This window comes from Talaromyces atroroseus, assembly GCF_001907595.1.
Source record: "Talaromyces atroroseus strain IBT 11181 chromosome Unknown scaffold_8, whole genome shotgun sequence".
Taxonomy (NCBI): domain Eukaryota; kingdom Fungi; phylum Ascomycota; class Eurotiomycetes; order Eurotiales; family Trichocomaceae; genus Talaromyces; species Talaromyces atroroseus.
Window position 1 is genome coordinate 1,278,289 of NW_017971440.1, and position 15,849 is coordinate 1,294,137.

Here is a 15,849-nt window from a genome sequence, read left to right on the forward strand (position 1 = left end):
GGCGTAACCCGCCTTCGCCGGACGGCATACTGAAGTAGAAACCGCTACCAGCTGCTTTTGAGAAAGTGCCAAGAGCGTATGTCATTTGTGAAATGACAATTCTTTGAGAGCGTGTAGTTGTTTGTTGATAGGGACAGACCATCACCTGGTAAAGATCTATTGATACTCAACTACTCTGTACGAAAGATATATCTGTATAGTGGCTAGCTCCAGCATCCACCATAGGAAACCGCTTGTGGTCGATAGATATGTTGATATTTTCATGAAAGTAACTGTGCCATCATCTTTTCTTTTTCCGGAAGAGAAACAGCACGAGAGATGTGCTCGGAGTTACGGATAGAAGAGCACCGACATGGATTTCAGTCTCTCAAGATAAGGAAAAAGAAGTCTACTCCTCTTATCTTGACTCTTAATTAACCTCGCCCCGCAAATTGCGCTTGTGTTTTGCGTTCGTCTTCTTTCTTCGACCAAACCACGCCGAAACTCTTCAACATGACTAAAGTGACCGGGCATAAATGAACACATCGGCAATGTAGAAAAGCCAATAAGAGAACGACTCTATCACTCATGGGGGGGAAGTCGTCGAGTAGGTCTAGTTTTGAAGCCGATCCTTCGACGGCCAAGAAGCGCAGCATTGGTTATCTGAGATAGTATCGGAATAGTAACCGAGATAAGAGAGTATCCTCATACACCGGGATATGCCGCGCTGCTCCAAACTGTATGAGGAGAGAGGGGCAACAGCACTCCTCAAACGCAGTATTCATTCTCTTTTATTTTTTATTTTATTTTATTTTTTTTTTTTTTTGAGATAGCTACCTTGAACCCCTCCCCTACTGCTGATTGTTGAGGTTTTTGAGCCTAGAAGGGCGACATCGGGCCCTCTACCTTGAGACAATCAAACGACGGACACGACTACGTCCCATATAGCTCCAAATGGCAGAGCATCGCCTTCTTAAACGACCATACCGATCGAAGCAGAACCGACCCTGCGATCTTTGCCGCTCTAGAAAGGTGCATTGTCACATTGAAGGTGCCCTTCCATGCTCGCTCTGTGCTAAGTATGATATGAACTGCACTTTCATTATGGGTCCGGTGAAGAAGCACCGCCGGTCCACAAGCCTTGACGCTCCAGCAGCACTCAACTTGGAAGACGAGGAGTCCCCCGGCCGAGGCAACGCCGATATCATTAGTCTGGCCATAGACGGCAACTTACCGTTACAATCTGTGATGGATCCTCAAAGGAGTCATAATTTGCAAAGATCTCCAGATCGCCCTTTTTTCGCCGGACAAACTATACTTGACGGTCATTTGGAATCGAATCATATGTTTGACTTCGGAATGTTTCAGTTTAGTACGCCTTCGTTCAGTGGTGCAATAAACGCGCAAGACTCGAGCATATTGTTATACGAAACACCTCGCCGTGACGAAGAGGTCGATACGCGTGATAACACGGTGGTTGATCTACACCTTGCAAGATCCCCCGACAGCAGAGCTTCCTCCAATGTCAATTCTATTGACCACAAGCATGGCGTCCATGGGGTATATTTTGGACTATCCGGAGATACGGATCCTTACCTTCTTAGACATCTACCGTACGATGAGAGGGGCGAATTCAAAATGTTCAAACTTGTCTATCGTCGACTAGGAAACGGTATTAATCACAATACAAGGTCCTCGATATTAAGGCAGTCCTCGACTATCAGTGCTCCGCATCAAGAGCCACATTTTGCTCGGTGCAACTTTGCGGAAAGTCCAGCGCCGGCCTACTTCATGATAGCTGCGGATGAGTTGGGCGACTGTGGCAAAGAAGATACCGCTGTGCGCAAAGATGTGACCCCGGAAACTGTTAGAATGGAACTAGATCGTCTCATTCTACCAGAAGATGGAAGACGGTTATTCGGCCTGTTAGTAGATTTCGCTCTAGCTCATCTGTCATGCACGAATCTAACAAAGAAGAGTAGATTTTACAAATATGTTTTTCCAGCTTTCCCAGTCATTTCTCGATCCCAGCTGAACATTGGATCCTTCCCTTCGCATTCCTTGCCCTCAACAGCAGTTATATCAAAGGTCCCCACCCACCTATTAGCTGCGATATATGCCACCGCGCTTCCATTCTGGCATTACGACGATCATCTCTGTGTCATGAAAGCTTACAAGAGGCCATCCGCAAATCAAATATGGAGAATAGTATACGAGGAGATACTTCGTGACATCCACACACCTCGCTTGTCTGTCCTACAAGCATGTTTATTATACCTGCAGAAACAACGTGCGCCCCAAGATAGTGCTGCAGCGGATACTCCTTTTACCTGGTCCTTTCTCGCATGGACTGTTGGCCTTGCGACCTCTTTAGGCTTGCACGTTGATTGTACTAGTTGGGATATACCAGCATGGGAAAAGCGTCTTAGAAGAAGGCTGTGGTGGGCTGTTTATTCCGAGGAGAAGTTCAGGAGTTTGCTTATTGGTCAACCTACAATCATCAGGAGGGATCAATGGGATGTCAGCGATCTAAAAGATGAAGACTTTTGCTTGGATACATCTCCAGAAGAAGCTTCAAATACGGAATCACTACCTGAGCAAGGAAAAGTTGTAGCCGATGCCGGGCTGCATTCTAGATACCTCGCAGCACTAGCCCAGATTGTCGACGACTTATATCAATCTCTTTTGTGTGTACAGTACGAGTTGCTTCTGTTCTACAAGGCGGATTGACTAACACTGTGTTCTTGATCTCAGCACTTTACAAGCAACCCGACTCATGTCTTCAGACTTTCTTCTTTGTTCAAAAACAGTTAAAAATTTACGGATGCGGCTCGGGGCCTGGCATTCGTCACTCCCAAGCAGTCTTCGAGTGCAAAGCCCTTCCAACCCAAATCTAGACTCAAATGTTTCCCTCAATTTGGCTTATATAACATTAGAAATCCTCCTTCACCGCGCTCTTCTGCGAGAGGTACGCCAGCCTGAATACCATCGAAACGGCACCCAGACTGTCAATCTACCCGACCACATTCTGCCAACCACTGATGAGCAGTTGTCGGCTATTGAAAGAGCATTTGTCGAAGCTATGAACTCTGCAAAACTGGCTATTGAGTTTACTGGTGACATGACCTCCCGTGACTTCTCTGGGTTTTGGCACTCATGTACGTTTCCATCTATGTCATCTATCTTATGCTAAAGTATAACTATTATCGAAGATCTTACTAATTACACTATAGGGTCACGAATCTGCTTTTCGACTATATCGAACTTCGTCATGCTACTTATGGTAAAAGCCCCCTCGCGTGAATATGCAACTACTGCAAGATCTGTAGCGGATAAATGGCGAGAGACTCTTAGGTTTCAAAGTAGAAGCTGCGAACAGATGAACATGGGCATGTTAAGACTGGACGCTATCTATTGGACTGGCATTGACAACCTGTTTCCACATGAGTAGTAGTCAACATTTTCGAAGTAAAAATACATTTTGCAACAATCACTTTTTGGATCTTTTGTTTCTCAGGGGGTCTCTGAAATTCTCGAAGTGACCATTTATTATAGTTGTTCTTTCTTCGCTCTTAGTTGATCATAACGCAGTATAGCACCCAGCAGTACTTGAGTCCCGTTTGCGCAGTCCTCTGGACTACAGTACTCCGCTGGGTTGTGACTTATCCCATCTTTACATGGGACGAATATCCTACAGAACCATGGTTAGGGAAATAAGTTGCTATTCACAAACTTGTCAACTTACATTGCTGTTGGAGCGCGTATCGACACATTAACACTGGCGGAATGTTAACTTTAAGTTCTCCACGGAGTAAAAATCTCTTTCCCCGTACCTATCGTGTCCAGCACCAGATGTCATCCTTAGTACCTGATCGTCAGATCTCGCATCAAGTATGTTATTTGCACTCTCCTCCACACATGCTATACAGTCTGCATGGAATTTGACCGAGGGAGAGTCGGCATCTGTTACCCACTCCACGCTACATCCTTTACCTCTCGTACCAAGCGCGTTAACACCACCGATATCTTCACCAGCTGCAATCTTGGCGAAGTCGCTTTTCAGTGAGTCTTCAAGTGCCCTGAGCTTTTGGTCTTCTTTAGAACTCATGTCGAGTGAAAACCGAACCACCCCCGGTACTGTATTCGTTGATCCTGGTTCCAGGGTCAAGATTCCCGTCGACGCTAGGCAACCTAACTCTGTGGCCTTGTTGTGGCTATGCAGTATCAACTTCGCCGCTGTTAGCAAAGCATCAGATCGGCTTTGGAAATCTGTCGTCCCGGTATGGCAATCTCTTCCCGTCACGGTGATGGTATACCATCTATATGCCTGAACACCCTCCACCACGCCAATTCTAGCCTTCGAACTCTCAAGGATTTGACCTTGTTCAATATGAAGCTCGAAATGAGCGCCTATTGGGTTTGTTTTGTGACTTGCCCTCACAGATCCGTGGTATCCGATTCGTTCTAGTTCACTTTTTTGGGTTGCTGTGCCGCCGCTGACTTCACCGAGACTATGTGCTCTTTCAAGGGGAATAAGGCCCGCCCATACTCCTGAAGCGACCATAAGTTGTGGAAAACGGGCTCCCTCTTCGTTCGTCCAGTTGATTACTCTGTTATTCAACACGTGAGTGCCTACAACTTCTTTTGTCGTTACGTGAAGGACAACGGGAGGATCTGGAAGCCCTACCCTGTGCTGAATTCCGTCTCGATATCGTGATCATTCATAGTCTTCAGGGCCTCTATACCGGCATGTATTCCGAGAATTCCTGCTTAGTTAGCTTCAATTTCAAAAGTGGTTATGTTACAAACAGAAACTCTCTTACCATCATATCGTCCACCCGTTGGCTTATTTTTTGCCTGTTAACAGCTTTCCTTATGCATTCAGAGACTCCCCTGCTCACCTGGGTATCTAGATGACTTCCTAAATATAATTATCAGTATCTTCTCTATGTGAGAACAAGGCTATTTGTTTGCATACCGGCATAGGTAGGGGGGCCAGGCTTTCTCCCAGGTCTTACGGCAAAAATATTCCCTGAGTTCAGTTAGGACTTCTCCTAGCAGCAAAAAAAAGAAAAAAAAATTAAAAAAAAAAAGAGAAGAAACGAATGAGGAGAGAGTCAAAGTATGCTTGTTAGCCACACACCCATTTCATCCACGCTGACATGGCATCCCAGGCCTTTGGTTGTCTCGACAAACCAGTCGCGAACTTGTTTGTCTGCGTCTGACAATGCAAGACGAGACATTCCAACGTCTGTTTCACCTCTGATATAGATTAGCAGGTGGAGTTAGACTACTACTTGGCCTTTCCAGTCACCTACTTCCCCCATCTCTGGCCCTGTCCCCATTGACAAGTCTCATGAAGAGTATTCCATAGCCTTTCCGGATTGATTTTAACAGTCGCGAGCTCATCAACCGTTAGTTGCGTACTTAACTTTACACCTCTTCTTGCAGTGGTAGATAACAGTCTGGAATATTGATGTGCTCGCAACGAATTGATCACTGCTGAACCGAATCGAAAGAAGAATAGTTTCTGGAGTGCGACATGGGCCATTGGGGAATATCAAGGCGGATCTGGCTTAGCAAAAAGAACTACTACAAGCTGTTAATGATAGCAATATCAAGCCAGTGTTCAAGTTTTACACTCTCCTTTTCATTACTCTGTTATAAGGCCATCTATACCCAAGCATATGCATAGAGATTAGCCTAAGCATGCAGTCTTATTGCCCACTAGCGTCTTTTGACGCCCATGGTTTGCTTATCGCCCGCCGTCGCCCGTTGCCAATTGCCCGTTATCTCCCTGGCGGGCTGGACATTTCATTTAGTCTGAAAAGCGAGAGCTTAAAGATAATAGCTGTGAATCATATGTGCGCTGCGCTTACTTCATCGTATTGCTTTTCTGATGCACCCTGTTTAACACAGAATTGCCGTATGTAAGCCACCAGGGTTGTTTAGGACTTTCAAATGTGCCATATACATCAACACCACTTCCAGAGAACAGCAATGCGAGTTCAGAGTTTTGTTATTTTTCTTTTATTTCTATTTGTTCATGGTCGCTATGCTCCGGGACCTGCCATTTTCCCATTAAACCTGTCTGCCGCCGATGAGAGTATTGGGGAATTACAGACTACGTTGGACGATGCCGTGAACTCCTTGCTGCTTAGCAGTAGCAAAGGTGGTATCAGATTGTCAGACGAGGGGGTATCTTCGTGGGCAGTGCAGCTTACATCTTCAGAAGAGACGCTCTGGAGCTCATTCCATACTCCCAACGCGCTGTTAAAAGACGATGATATGAAGCAAACGAAAGTCGATGGGGATACAACCTTTCGCATTGCCAGTATATCAAAAACCATCACAGTATATGCTTTGCTTCGCGAAAATTCTATTAACCTTGATGATCCTGTGACTCTTTACATACCGGAGTTGATACAGGGAGTGCAAGAGCCGTGGCTTGTCCATTGGGATCAGGTAACGTTAAGGTCACTGGCATCTTTCCTTAGTGGAATGCCTCGTGATAGTGAGTCACATTAGCCTCAATATTGACTTAATACTCAGAAACTAAACCGTTACTCTTAGCTGGTGGTCCTTGTTTTGTATGGCGAGAACTGTCTGAACTGGGGTATAATCTAGGTGGCGATAGTGTAGAATCACCACTGGACACGGCTTCCTCAATCAAAGTCCTAGAGAACAAATCTTGTACCGCCTTAGGTAACTATGATTAAATCCAAAATTTTGTCATAGCCACATAATTTAACTCTGCATAAGATGTCATTGACAGGGCTCGGGTTGCTCCACGCGTCTTTGCTGTTAATGACCGACCTACGTACTCCAACGCCGCGTTCTCTCTTTTGGGAATTGTCCTGGAGCGAGCCACTGGACTTTCATTTGAGGAAGCCGTCAGGAAGTCAATTCTAGATCCGTTAGAATTGAGCAACACTACGACGCAAACACCGCCTAAAAGCAAGGGAATCATTCCCCCGATTTCGAATCACTGGGACACACTCCTCGGAGCTGCTGATGCGTAAGTAATTTCTAATATTTGTTTTTGATGTTTTATTTGCTTAGTATTATTTAAGAACTGCCGGGTTCTATAGTACACCTAACGACATGTCCAAATATTTGCGCTCTATCCTGAACGCCGAGTTGCTTCCCAGAAACACCATAAATGCGTGGCTAAAGCCTCACTCGTGGACCAATTCCGGCACGTCTACAGCCTATGGTTTGGGATGGGAGTTTCTTCGGACAACGCGTCTTACTTACGATGGACGACCTCTTGAAATCATATCGAAGGCCGGGGCTCTGCACGGTTATCACTCATGGGTAATGCTACTGCCTGAATTAGGTCTTGGTCTATCAGTCATGGTAGCTGGAACAGTCAACACAATGGAGGCCATAAGGGAGACCGTCGTTACAGCCTTGATACCTCCCATTGAACTGATTGCGAGGAAGCGGGCCATAGCTCGGTATGCAGGTGTGTACCGGGTTGACAACGTGAAAAACGAGTCGCACATACGCATCTCTGTTGATGAAAATGGCCCCGGGATCTATATTGCAGAATGGGTGTATAATAACAGAGACATTTTATCTCTCTACGGCGCCGTGGAAGGAATGCCAACCCAGAGAGCATCATGGACCGCAAAACTCATACCTGCGAATCTTCCAGGGACGGGCAGTAATCTTGAGATGTGGAGAGTGATATGTTTAAGTAAATATGAGACGGATGGAAAGGACAATTTATTTGGGGATTTCCACTTGACAGATATAGACGATATCAACTACGGACAGCACGGACTAGGGGACATTCGAATCGTACTTGATGAGAACTCGCATGCGTCCAAGATTGACATTCCAGCACTAGGAATGAAGCTGCGAAGAATCACTTATGAGCCAAATAGAACAGAGGAACCGTCAAATCTGGCAGGCTTCTATCCATCGTTTGAACTCTGAGTTCTAAAGCACCATGGGTTATTTAGTTGATGTTATCGGCCTAGAGATATCAACAATTCATACATACACATATATAAACCTTAGAAACATAATTAGCCATGGAAATAATGAAAATGCTGGATCTGCTACTTGAAATCTTTGTAGATGCTACCACAATCTCCGAATTAGGCTATCAAATGGGGCTAGTGAGCGGGCGACACGGGCGTCGGGGGCATTAGTCGATAGATAACCTTTTCCTTATCAGTTGCAAGTGTAACTATACCAGAGCATATCACGAATCTACCAGTAATTAATGTGCAAATCCGAGATAAGTCCCTCGTATAAGTCCGTGAGTGCGCCCAACTTTGCTTTTGAGCATCACATTCTCTAAATTACTTCATTCCGATACCACGCACGATGACTGGCGTCTTTCGTCGACGTATAACTTCAGCCAAGGATCGTCTTGAGGAGAAGACTCGAGGCAAATCGAAGCTGTCGGGATGGGTTCTTCCTCGGCAGACAACCAGTTTCGCAGACGAAGGCTCCTGGACAAACATTGATGCCGACGTTACGCCTGTGGAGCGAAGGACATGGTCAACTTTTACTGTCATGGGCTTTTGGTTCAGTGACGCTCTCAATGCCCAGGGTTGGGAAGGACCAAGTTCTATCATCCAGCTCGGTCTAACATGGAGAGAAGCATTTTATCTGAGTAAGACATTGTAAAATGCCTGGCAGTTGTAAAAACCCAACTCTAATCAATGTACAGCCGTCCTAGGAGCCATAGTGGACACAGTTCCGTTAGTTCTCAACGGTGCAATTGGGGCTCACTATCACATTCCTTTCCCCGTGGTAACTCGATCATCCTTTGGTTATTATTTCTCTCGATTTGCCATCGTCGTCCGACTCATTACTGCACTCTTTTGGAATGGTGAGATCGGGATTTCTATTCAAAAAAAAAAAAATTGTAGCACAGACTAAGTCTTATATCACTAGCTATACAAACATGGACTGGAAGCCAGGCAATGCAGCAGGTAAGGCTCGTGCTTCTTTGTTCATCCGTGGGCCAAAGCTATAACGTAACAATTTTCAATTAGGTGATTCGTGCTATTTGGCCATCGTTCCTTAATATTCCAAACCACTTTCCCGAGAGCTCTGGTATAACTACCTCGTTGATGGTCTCACACTTAGTGTTCTGGTGTGTTCAGACCGCAGTGGTGCTCACGCCACCACACAAGCTCAAGTGGTTCTTCTTATTCAAGGTCATTGTGGTCTTGACTGCGAGTACAGCCACAGTCATTGCCATGACCTACAAAGCCCATGGAGTTGGTGACATATGGAATCAACAGTATTCCGTTTCTGGGTCGGCAAGAAGCTGGCTAATAATGAGTCAATTCTCGGCTCAGTGCGGTGGCTGGCAAGTGGTTCTCCCACAGAATCCAAAATCATTTTCTATAAACATGTGATCCTAACAGTTTTCAAAAGGGCCACAATGGCGACCAACATCCCAGACTTCACTAGATATATGAGAAACAAAAGAGGCGTCTACTGGCAAGCCCTCATGCTCCCGGCGATCAACCTTCTCTTGTCGGTGTTTGGTACAATCAGCACTAGTTGCGCCAAGGTCGTATATGGAACCTATATCTGGGATCCTCTTGAGTTGGTCTCCTATTGGGAAGGTCCATCCGGAAGATGCGGCGCGTTCTTCGTTGGGCTGTGCTGGGTCGTCGCCCAGATTGGTACCAACCTCTCAGCAAGTATTATTTCCGCCTCTAATGACCTTACGAACTTATTTCCAAAATATATCAACATCCGTCGAGGGGCTATATTGGTTTCTTTGATTTCTGGATGGATCATGGTTCCGTGGAAGATCGTATACTCGGCGGAATCTCTGATTACGTTTATATCAGCGCTTGCGATATTCCTCGCTCCGATTGCCTCTATTTTGGCCACTGACTACTGGATAGTTAAAAAACGCAACTTTGACGTTCCAGGGCTGTACCGCAGACATGGTCGGTATGAATACAATTACGGCATTAATTGGCGGGCCGCCATCGCATTTCTCGTGGCCGTTACCCCGACGCTTCCAGGGCTGGCCAATTCAGTGAACAGCAATGTCAAGATCAGCGATGGCCTCCAACACATGTACGACTGCAATTATCTTTACAGCTTTCTGAGCGGTGCCTTCGTGTACGTCACCCTTAGCAAGGTTTTCCCTGCCCCTGAGACCCTTCTTGCATCTCCGATATACGAAGATCTTGCGATCCTAGAGTCTGTGAAGTACGTCGGTCAAGCCGCTCACAGCCATATGGATAAATTAGACGCAGAGGTGACTGAAAAGAGGGAGGAAGAGTGACCTCTGTGGGAGGTGTACCTTTTCCAGTGCAATATCCGCGTTTGGCAAGCGAAGCCACAACGGCCTCCATAGTCAGGAAGTTATGACCATGATAAGAAAGCAAGAATATTTTTTTCATCATTTCATAGGGCTGATGCGAAGCACTTTTCTCATACATAAATGCAAAACTATCGAGACACGTTTCCACAGGTGACCACAGCCGCAAATGATAACATCGTTCTCCGCAAATTAGGGGAGGAATGATTTCTCTTAATTCGGAGCTAATGATGTATCACTATGTACAGATTGGAACGAATAGCTATCAATGATGCCTTAGAACTGTAACCCTGTATACCTCGAATTAGCCACCTAGGCTTTGGCAGGTCGTGAACACGTCGATAAGCTCTATTTTGGATCAGTGTATTTTTAGCTCATTGTTGATGAGAATTTCCTCCTTCAGCTGAACTAAAACTTACTAATCAAAGTTTAACTTCAGGTAGTAAAGAAGAAGAGGAAGAATTTGCAGTGAAGACAAATCGAGGCAACTGCGCAGGGTAGCTTCGGAAATTGGATTGCTTTTCTTTTCGTTCTTGACTCGCAACTACGTGCTTGTCTGACGATTGACAGTCTTACTCATGTGACATAGAGTGTCTTCTCACGCGGCAACATGAACTTCGAAAATCCTGTTCATCTTGTTGCGGCCACTGCGAAGATAAGGGCCGAATATCTCAAAGTTGCCCGTACTGTATCAATTTCCGTGCAGCAAGCGACAATCAACAGAAATGATCCCGTAAAAGGCCCTGTTTGGGTCAGCAAGTACACTGTCCCTAAACCGACGAACGATACCTCGCGAGATATGCTCGTGTCCTCCATTGACGAGACAAACGAGAAGAACGTCCCTTACCACCGTCCAGATTCGACGGCTCTCTCTTTCGAGTGGACCGGCTTCCGCAGCAATGTCAACAACCATACTCCTGAGCCACCCCTACGTGAGGAGGAGAAGTTCAAGCTTATACATCTACGGTGGCAGTTTTATGTATGGAATCCCAGACCGCTCACTTCCCTGATTGTGACTGATCAATGATAGGTTAAATACCTCGTCCAACTACCGAAGGACAGTAAGTTGTTAGCTGAATTCACTGGTTCAAAGGTACTGATGGTGCATCAGCGTCTGGCCCCGCAGAATGCATTCCCGGCTGCTTTGCTGGGTGTGTTCCAGTCCTATCTCGCTCTTCCGACACCGCCCCCCCGGGGATCCCTACATAAGCCTATTCCGGCATCATCTATTATCGTGGCAGGAGATAGCTTAGGCGCTTGTTTGGCTCTTGGTTTAATACAGATTATACGTCGACTCATACCAAAAATGCGACGGTAATTATCCACGGTCAGAATATTGTGCCGACCATGCCAGCTGGCGTTACTCTGGCTAGTGCGGTAGCGGATTTGACGAATGCATTTCCTTGCTTCGAGCGCAATTCTTTCTGTGATATTTTTCCTGTTCCTATCGAGAAACTTCCCTATCTTCAGAAAATTTCCTACATGCGCCGCGTGGCCGACAAACCCGTCCCGTGACAACGTCTACTGCGAAGCAGGCATGCTGGCCCATCCGATAGCCAGTCCGGCTGCATCGGAAGACTGGACAGGGACATGTCCGATATGGATCGCATCGGGCCAAGAGCAGAGCATTGACGCCTGCAAGCTTGTTTTACAAACAGCGCACGCACAAGGCCTGTCTGTAACATTGCAAGAATATTAAGCTATGCCACACTCATTTTACCTTTTCTTCCGAGAGGCGCCGCAGACACACAAGCTTTTTCAGGATTGGGCGAAAGCAATCATGAGTTTTGCCAGGGGGAAACGACCGATCTCAAGCGCGTCGTGCACCGGCGCAAAAGGGCTGGTCGCTGAGCCATTAGACGTGGAGAGATTAGTGCCGCACACTGTAGCCGAGGCAAAGAATTTCATGTGGAAAAAGACGTTTGAATATGAAGTCCCGGTATGTCACGTAAAGAAACAATCGACGCTGTAGACAATGCACGAGAGGGAGAGAACCAGATTTTTCGCACGGGAGTAAGAGCTGTTATTATTAGATCACGATACATTCTTATTCAAGCCTAGTGCGCTTGCCAAGACCGGGGTAATGCGCCACTTAATTCAGCGTGCATTGTGCTAGTCTCAAAGAGCAGTAGCCTGTATCGTATATTAATCGCTCCTGGTAGACTGGCGCATTAATCTAAGGAATAATCCCAAGCCTGTTCCTTCACGATAATTCTCCTCTAAGAATACCAATCTTCAAGGCATCATTCAAGATCATTTTTCTTCTGGAGAATCCGGAGGGAAGATCTGTCCCATAGGCCACCGCAATGAATCGCGTCCTTTGTCATCCAAAATATCCCAGACAGCTTGAAAAACCGGCCTCGGCCATGGAGCAAGACACCAATGGCGCCGAAGATAATGAAGAAGAACACAGTAGTGCGCTAATATGATTAACGCAAGGGGTTGCCGTTCCTGCAAGCATTTTAGGAACAGTGGCGACAATTGGATAGCCCACTTGCCGCAGACCGTCATAGAGCTTACCCCGCCATGAAGAGTAGCAATCATGTTTTCCAAGCTTTGGATGGCTTGCTGATGAACCGTATGGCTTTCTGTTCCATTTTGAATCAAGTCATTCAAGACGTGTAAATGGGTAAACGTAGCTTCCGCGTCGGGTGGCAGGGGTTCAGAGGCGTCTTCCATTTGCAGAAGCGGCGCAAATTCGCTGTCAAAAAGTGTAGGTGCAACGCAAGCGATAACTTGATTGACACCACGGACAAGCATGAGCACCTGCAAGAGATCTTGTATGGGATCGGTCATATTCAACCTCTCGCAAGACCCAAACCCGTAAATAGCAACAATGCCAGCAAAGGAGAAAAGAGCCTTAGCATTCAAAGCATTGACTTCCTGTAGTGCTAGTCGAAAGAGGCTTAATGCTTGGGTCTGATAAAAGGCGGCAGCATTCAGATACATTGATCGTTGCTCGGCAGGCTTGGATCGTGCGAGATCCAGGGCAGATAAGGATAGAATGCCCCATAATAGAAACTTGTGCGCGAAAGCCTCTTGAGGAACTAGCTGTCGCCAGATCCATGCCGTGGTCTCGTTGCGGGCGAATATTTTGTGAGTCGAATTGCACCAGTGCATCATCAGCTCCAGATCGAGCACAGTCTCCGCTACAGGCGAGACTGATCGGATACTCCGCGACGCTGTAATCCTCTCCAGCATGGCGAAAATGTCATCGTTATGATTTTTTGGCGATGCTGGATGAGAGCGCTTGGGAGGCGCATTTTCTTCTTTCCAGACCAAAGCGGCCACTGCCTCGTAACGGCATGATTTATGGCGTTTGACACAGTTAAGACATGCCGGGCGAGTTTCATCGCACTACAAAAACATTAGTGATCTTAGTTACCGTCAAGGCTTCCGACGTCGTACCTTAACACGTCTTTGCTTGCAATTCGAACACCCATGACGTGACTTGGAGTGACTGCGTCGGGTCATGGGGGGCATGGTACAGCGGCGCTAGTGCGCAGAACATTCGCCCTGATATTGATCGAAGAGTCCATTCGCTCGCATGAGTTCAGCCCCTTGTGTATGAGATACTAACAATTACGTCGTGAACCAGGCAGAAAAACGCGTGCCAAGAGGAGAGTCACGTGCACAAACCCACACTTGAATTTCGTGCAATTATTGGGCGATCGTTCACTGGTATGCACCAGGCCCAAAGCGGTTAAGAATACGAATTACGAGGAGAACCCTCAAACGCCTCCCAGCAACATCGCAATTGACGCGGCAATTTTCAGTGGATTTTCAGAGCCTGCGACTATATAAACATGTCGTATTTTCCTAGTCGACGTGTAGTTCTTGTCAAAGTTATTACTTTGAAAGCCCCTGGCTTGCTTCTGTTGTCCTTCTCTTTTCCCTACACCTCACACCGACATAAAATCCCTCCTTAGCATCATGGAGTGGGTACTCTACTACTATACTCCATCCACTGCTGCTGCAGTCATATTTGTTGTCCTGTTTGGCCTCAGCACTGTGTACCATTTCTACCAGTTGCTTAGTACGAAGACTTGGTTTATGATTCCCTTTTTGATTGGCGGCATTCGTGAGTGTTTCTATCAGCTCCCGGATTGTATGTGGCACTTTTGATTGACGATTCCGTGTTCTCTACTTTAGTTGAGACTGTCGGTTACATTGGTCGTTTACTCTCAGCTCTCCAAGCACCGAATTACTCGACGGGTGCATATGCCATGCAAAGTTCCCTCACCCTGATCGCGCCAGCCTTTTTCGCTGCTAGCATATACATGGAGTTCGGTCGAATAATCACAATGCTGCACGCAGAGAATAACTCAATAGTTCGGACGCGATGGTTGACCAGGATCTTCGTCGCCGGGGACGTTTTGTCGTTTTTGATGCAGGCCTCCGGTATGCTAAGACTAGATTCTCCCTCGACTAATTCACCGCAAACCAGCTTTTTCTTGCTAATTCTCAGCATAGGCGCTGGCCTCATGGTCTCGGATTCCACCAACCCGTCAAGTGGAGAGCACATCATCATTGGCGGTCTTTTCGTCCAAATCATCTTTTTTGGCTTCTTCATGATCACCACCTCAATCTTCCAGCTGCGCATCGATAGAAAACCTACCGCCATCTCGATCGAGTTGTCATCCACATGGCATAAGCATATGTTTGCTTTGTATGCGACTAGCACCCTCATCCTGATACGGTCGGTGGTGCGGGTAGTGGAATACCTTGAAGGATATGACGGGTTTTTGATGACACATGAGGTTTTCATTTATGTCTTTGATGCCTTGTTGATGTGGACTACCATGATTATCATGCACATCATCCATCCAAGCCAGATCAATTGTTTGATTGGCCGTGGCGAAATGTTCTTTCAGAAGGGTTTTCAGGTACAAAAGGTTGGTTTTACCTCAACATTGGAGTTGCAAAACTCTGCGTAACGGAGTTTCATGATTCATGATTCATGGTTCTTTTCTTTTTCGTTCGGCTTTCTTTCTCTGTTTGTCGTCTTGTTATATTTCCAATTAATTGTATATGTGTGTGTTCGCGATTGGGTTTGTGATTATCCATATCTGTATATGCTGCTCGAATTGTTTCATGACCGTTTAATGTCTCTCATCAATGAACAAAAATTTGCTTTCTCTCTTTTTCTCCAATTTGCAATCCGTATCTACCATCTTAAATGAACATCTTTCATGATGCCACGTTCTCCGTTCCTAAAGCTTTGGAAGGGAAGCCCATTTCCGTCAAATGCAAAATTAGATATTTGTCGTCGCGCAACTGAAAACCAATTGATTACGCATAACCTTGCTTACTTGATGATACTTATTTATGAGCCGTAACAGGTGAAATTGATTCGTGTCCACATTTGCTTCGGTGGGTCTACAGTAGGTCCAAGCAGACGTTTGGCTTGTTCCGTATTCGTATGCCGCTGCCTTTTTAGACTTGGGCCTCTGGATATGTAGATCTAGGCAGCTTTGTTCCCAGGTTTTAGCCTGGAACTAAGACACGCTTGGCGTCGTCTATTTATTTTCTACAACAAAAATAGAAGAAATCTGCAT

General features: G+C 46.2%; 7 protein-coding genes across 7 annotated transcripts; 5 read left to right on the forward strand and 2 right to left on the reverse strand.

Annotated features, from left to right (window-relative positions):
* Nucleotides 1–1,083: 1,083 nt before the first annotated feature.
* Nucleotides 1,084–3,430, forward strand: UA08_06346 (hypothetical protein; the record flags this gene model as incomplete). The annotated part of the gene is made up of 3 exons (XM_020268659.1): nt 1,084–2,666; nt 2,734–3,137; nt 3,213–3,430. The coding sequence occupies 3 exons, from the start codon at nt 1,084–1,086 to the stop codon at nt 3,428–3,430; spliced, it is 2,205 nt and encodes a 734-aa protein (XP_020118783.1).
* A 290-nt stretch (nt 3,431–3,720) lies between these two features.
* Nucleotides 3,721–5,530, reverse strand: UA08_06347 (hypothetical protein; the record flags this gene model as incomplete). The annotated part of the gene is made up of 8 exons (XM_020268660.1): nt 3,721–3,757; nt 3,813–4,589; nt 4,667–4,745; nt 4,803–4,836; nt 4,881–4,900; nt 4,958–5,011; nt 5,123–5,241; nt 5,298–5,530. The coding sequence occupies 8 exons, from the start codon at nt 5,528–5,530 to the stop codon at nt 3,721–3,723; spliced, it is 1,353 nt and encodes a 450-aa protein (XP_020118595.1).
* Nucleotides 5,531–5,979: 449 nt separating this feature from the next.
* On the forward strand, nt 5,980–7,923 carry UA08_06348 (hypothetical protein; the record flags this gene model as incomplete). Its single annotated transcript, XM_020268661.1, has 4 exons — nt 5,980–6,493; nt 6,553–6,684; nt 6,742–6,997; nt 7,071–7,923. The coding sequence occupies 4 exons, from the start codon at nt 5,980–5,982 to the stop codon at nt 7,921–7,923; spliced, it is 1,755 nt and encodes a 584-aa protein (XP_020118594.1).
* Nucleotides 7,924–8,319: 396 nt separating this feature from the next.
* Nucleotides 8,320–10,255, forward strand: UA08_06349 (hypothetical protein; the record flags this gene model as incomplete). The annotated part of the gene is made up of 5 exons (XM_020268662.1): nt 8,320–8,611; nt 8,669–8,830; nt 8,896–8,933; nt 8,997–9,228; nt 9,375–10,255. The coding sequence occupies 5 exons, from the start codon at nt 8,320–8,322 to the stop codon at nt 10,253–10,255; spliced, it is 1,605 nt and encodes a 534-aa protein (XP_020118593.1).
* A 646-nt stretch (nt 10,256–10,901) lies between these two features.
* UA08_06350 (hypothetical protein) lies at nt 10,902–11,500 on the forward strand (the record flags this gene model as incomplete). The annotated part of the gene is made up of 3 exons (XM_020268663.1): nt 10,902–11,270; nt 11,322–11,352; nt 11,385–11,500. The coding sequence occupies 3 exons, from the start codon at nt 10,902–10,904 to the stop codon at nt 11,498–11,500; spliced, it is 516 nt and encodes a 171-aa protein (XP_020118592.1).
* A 1,034-nt stretch (nt 11,501–12,534) lies between these two features.
* Nucleotides 12,535–13,774, reverse strand: UA08_06351 (hypothetical protein; the record flags this gene model as incomplete). The annotated part of the gene is made up of 3 exons (XM_020268664.1): nt 12,535–12,711; nt 12,812–13,648; nt 13,700–13,774. The coding sequence occupies 3 exons, from the start codon at nt 13,772–13,774 to the stop codon at nt 12,535–12,537; spliced, it is 1,089 nt and encodes a 362-aa protein (XP_020118599.1).
* Nucleotides 13,775–14,224: 450 nt separating this feature from the next.
* Nucleotides 14,225–15,228, forward strand: UA08_06352 (hypothetical protein; the record flags this gene model as incomplete). Its single annotated transcript, XM_020268665.1, has 3 exons — nt 14,225–14,372; nt 14,444–14,692; nt 14,765–15,228. The coding sequence occupies 3 exons, from the start codon at nt 14,225–14,227 to the stop codon at nt 15,226–15,228; spliced, it is 861 nt and encodes a 286-aa protein (XP_020118598.1).
* Nucleotides 15,229–15,849: the final 621 nt, after the last annotated feature.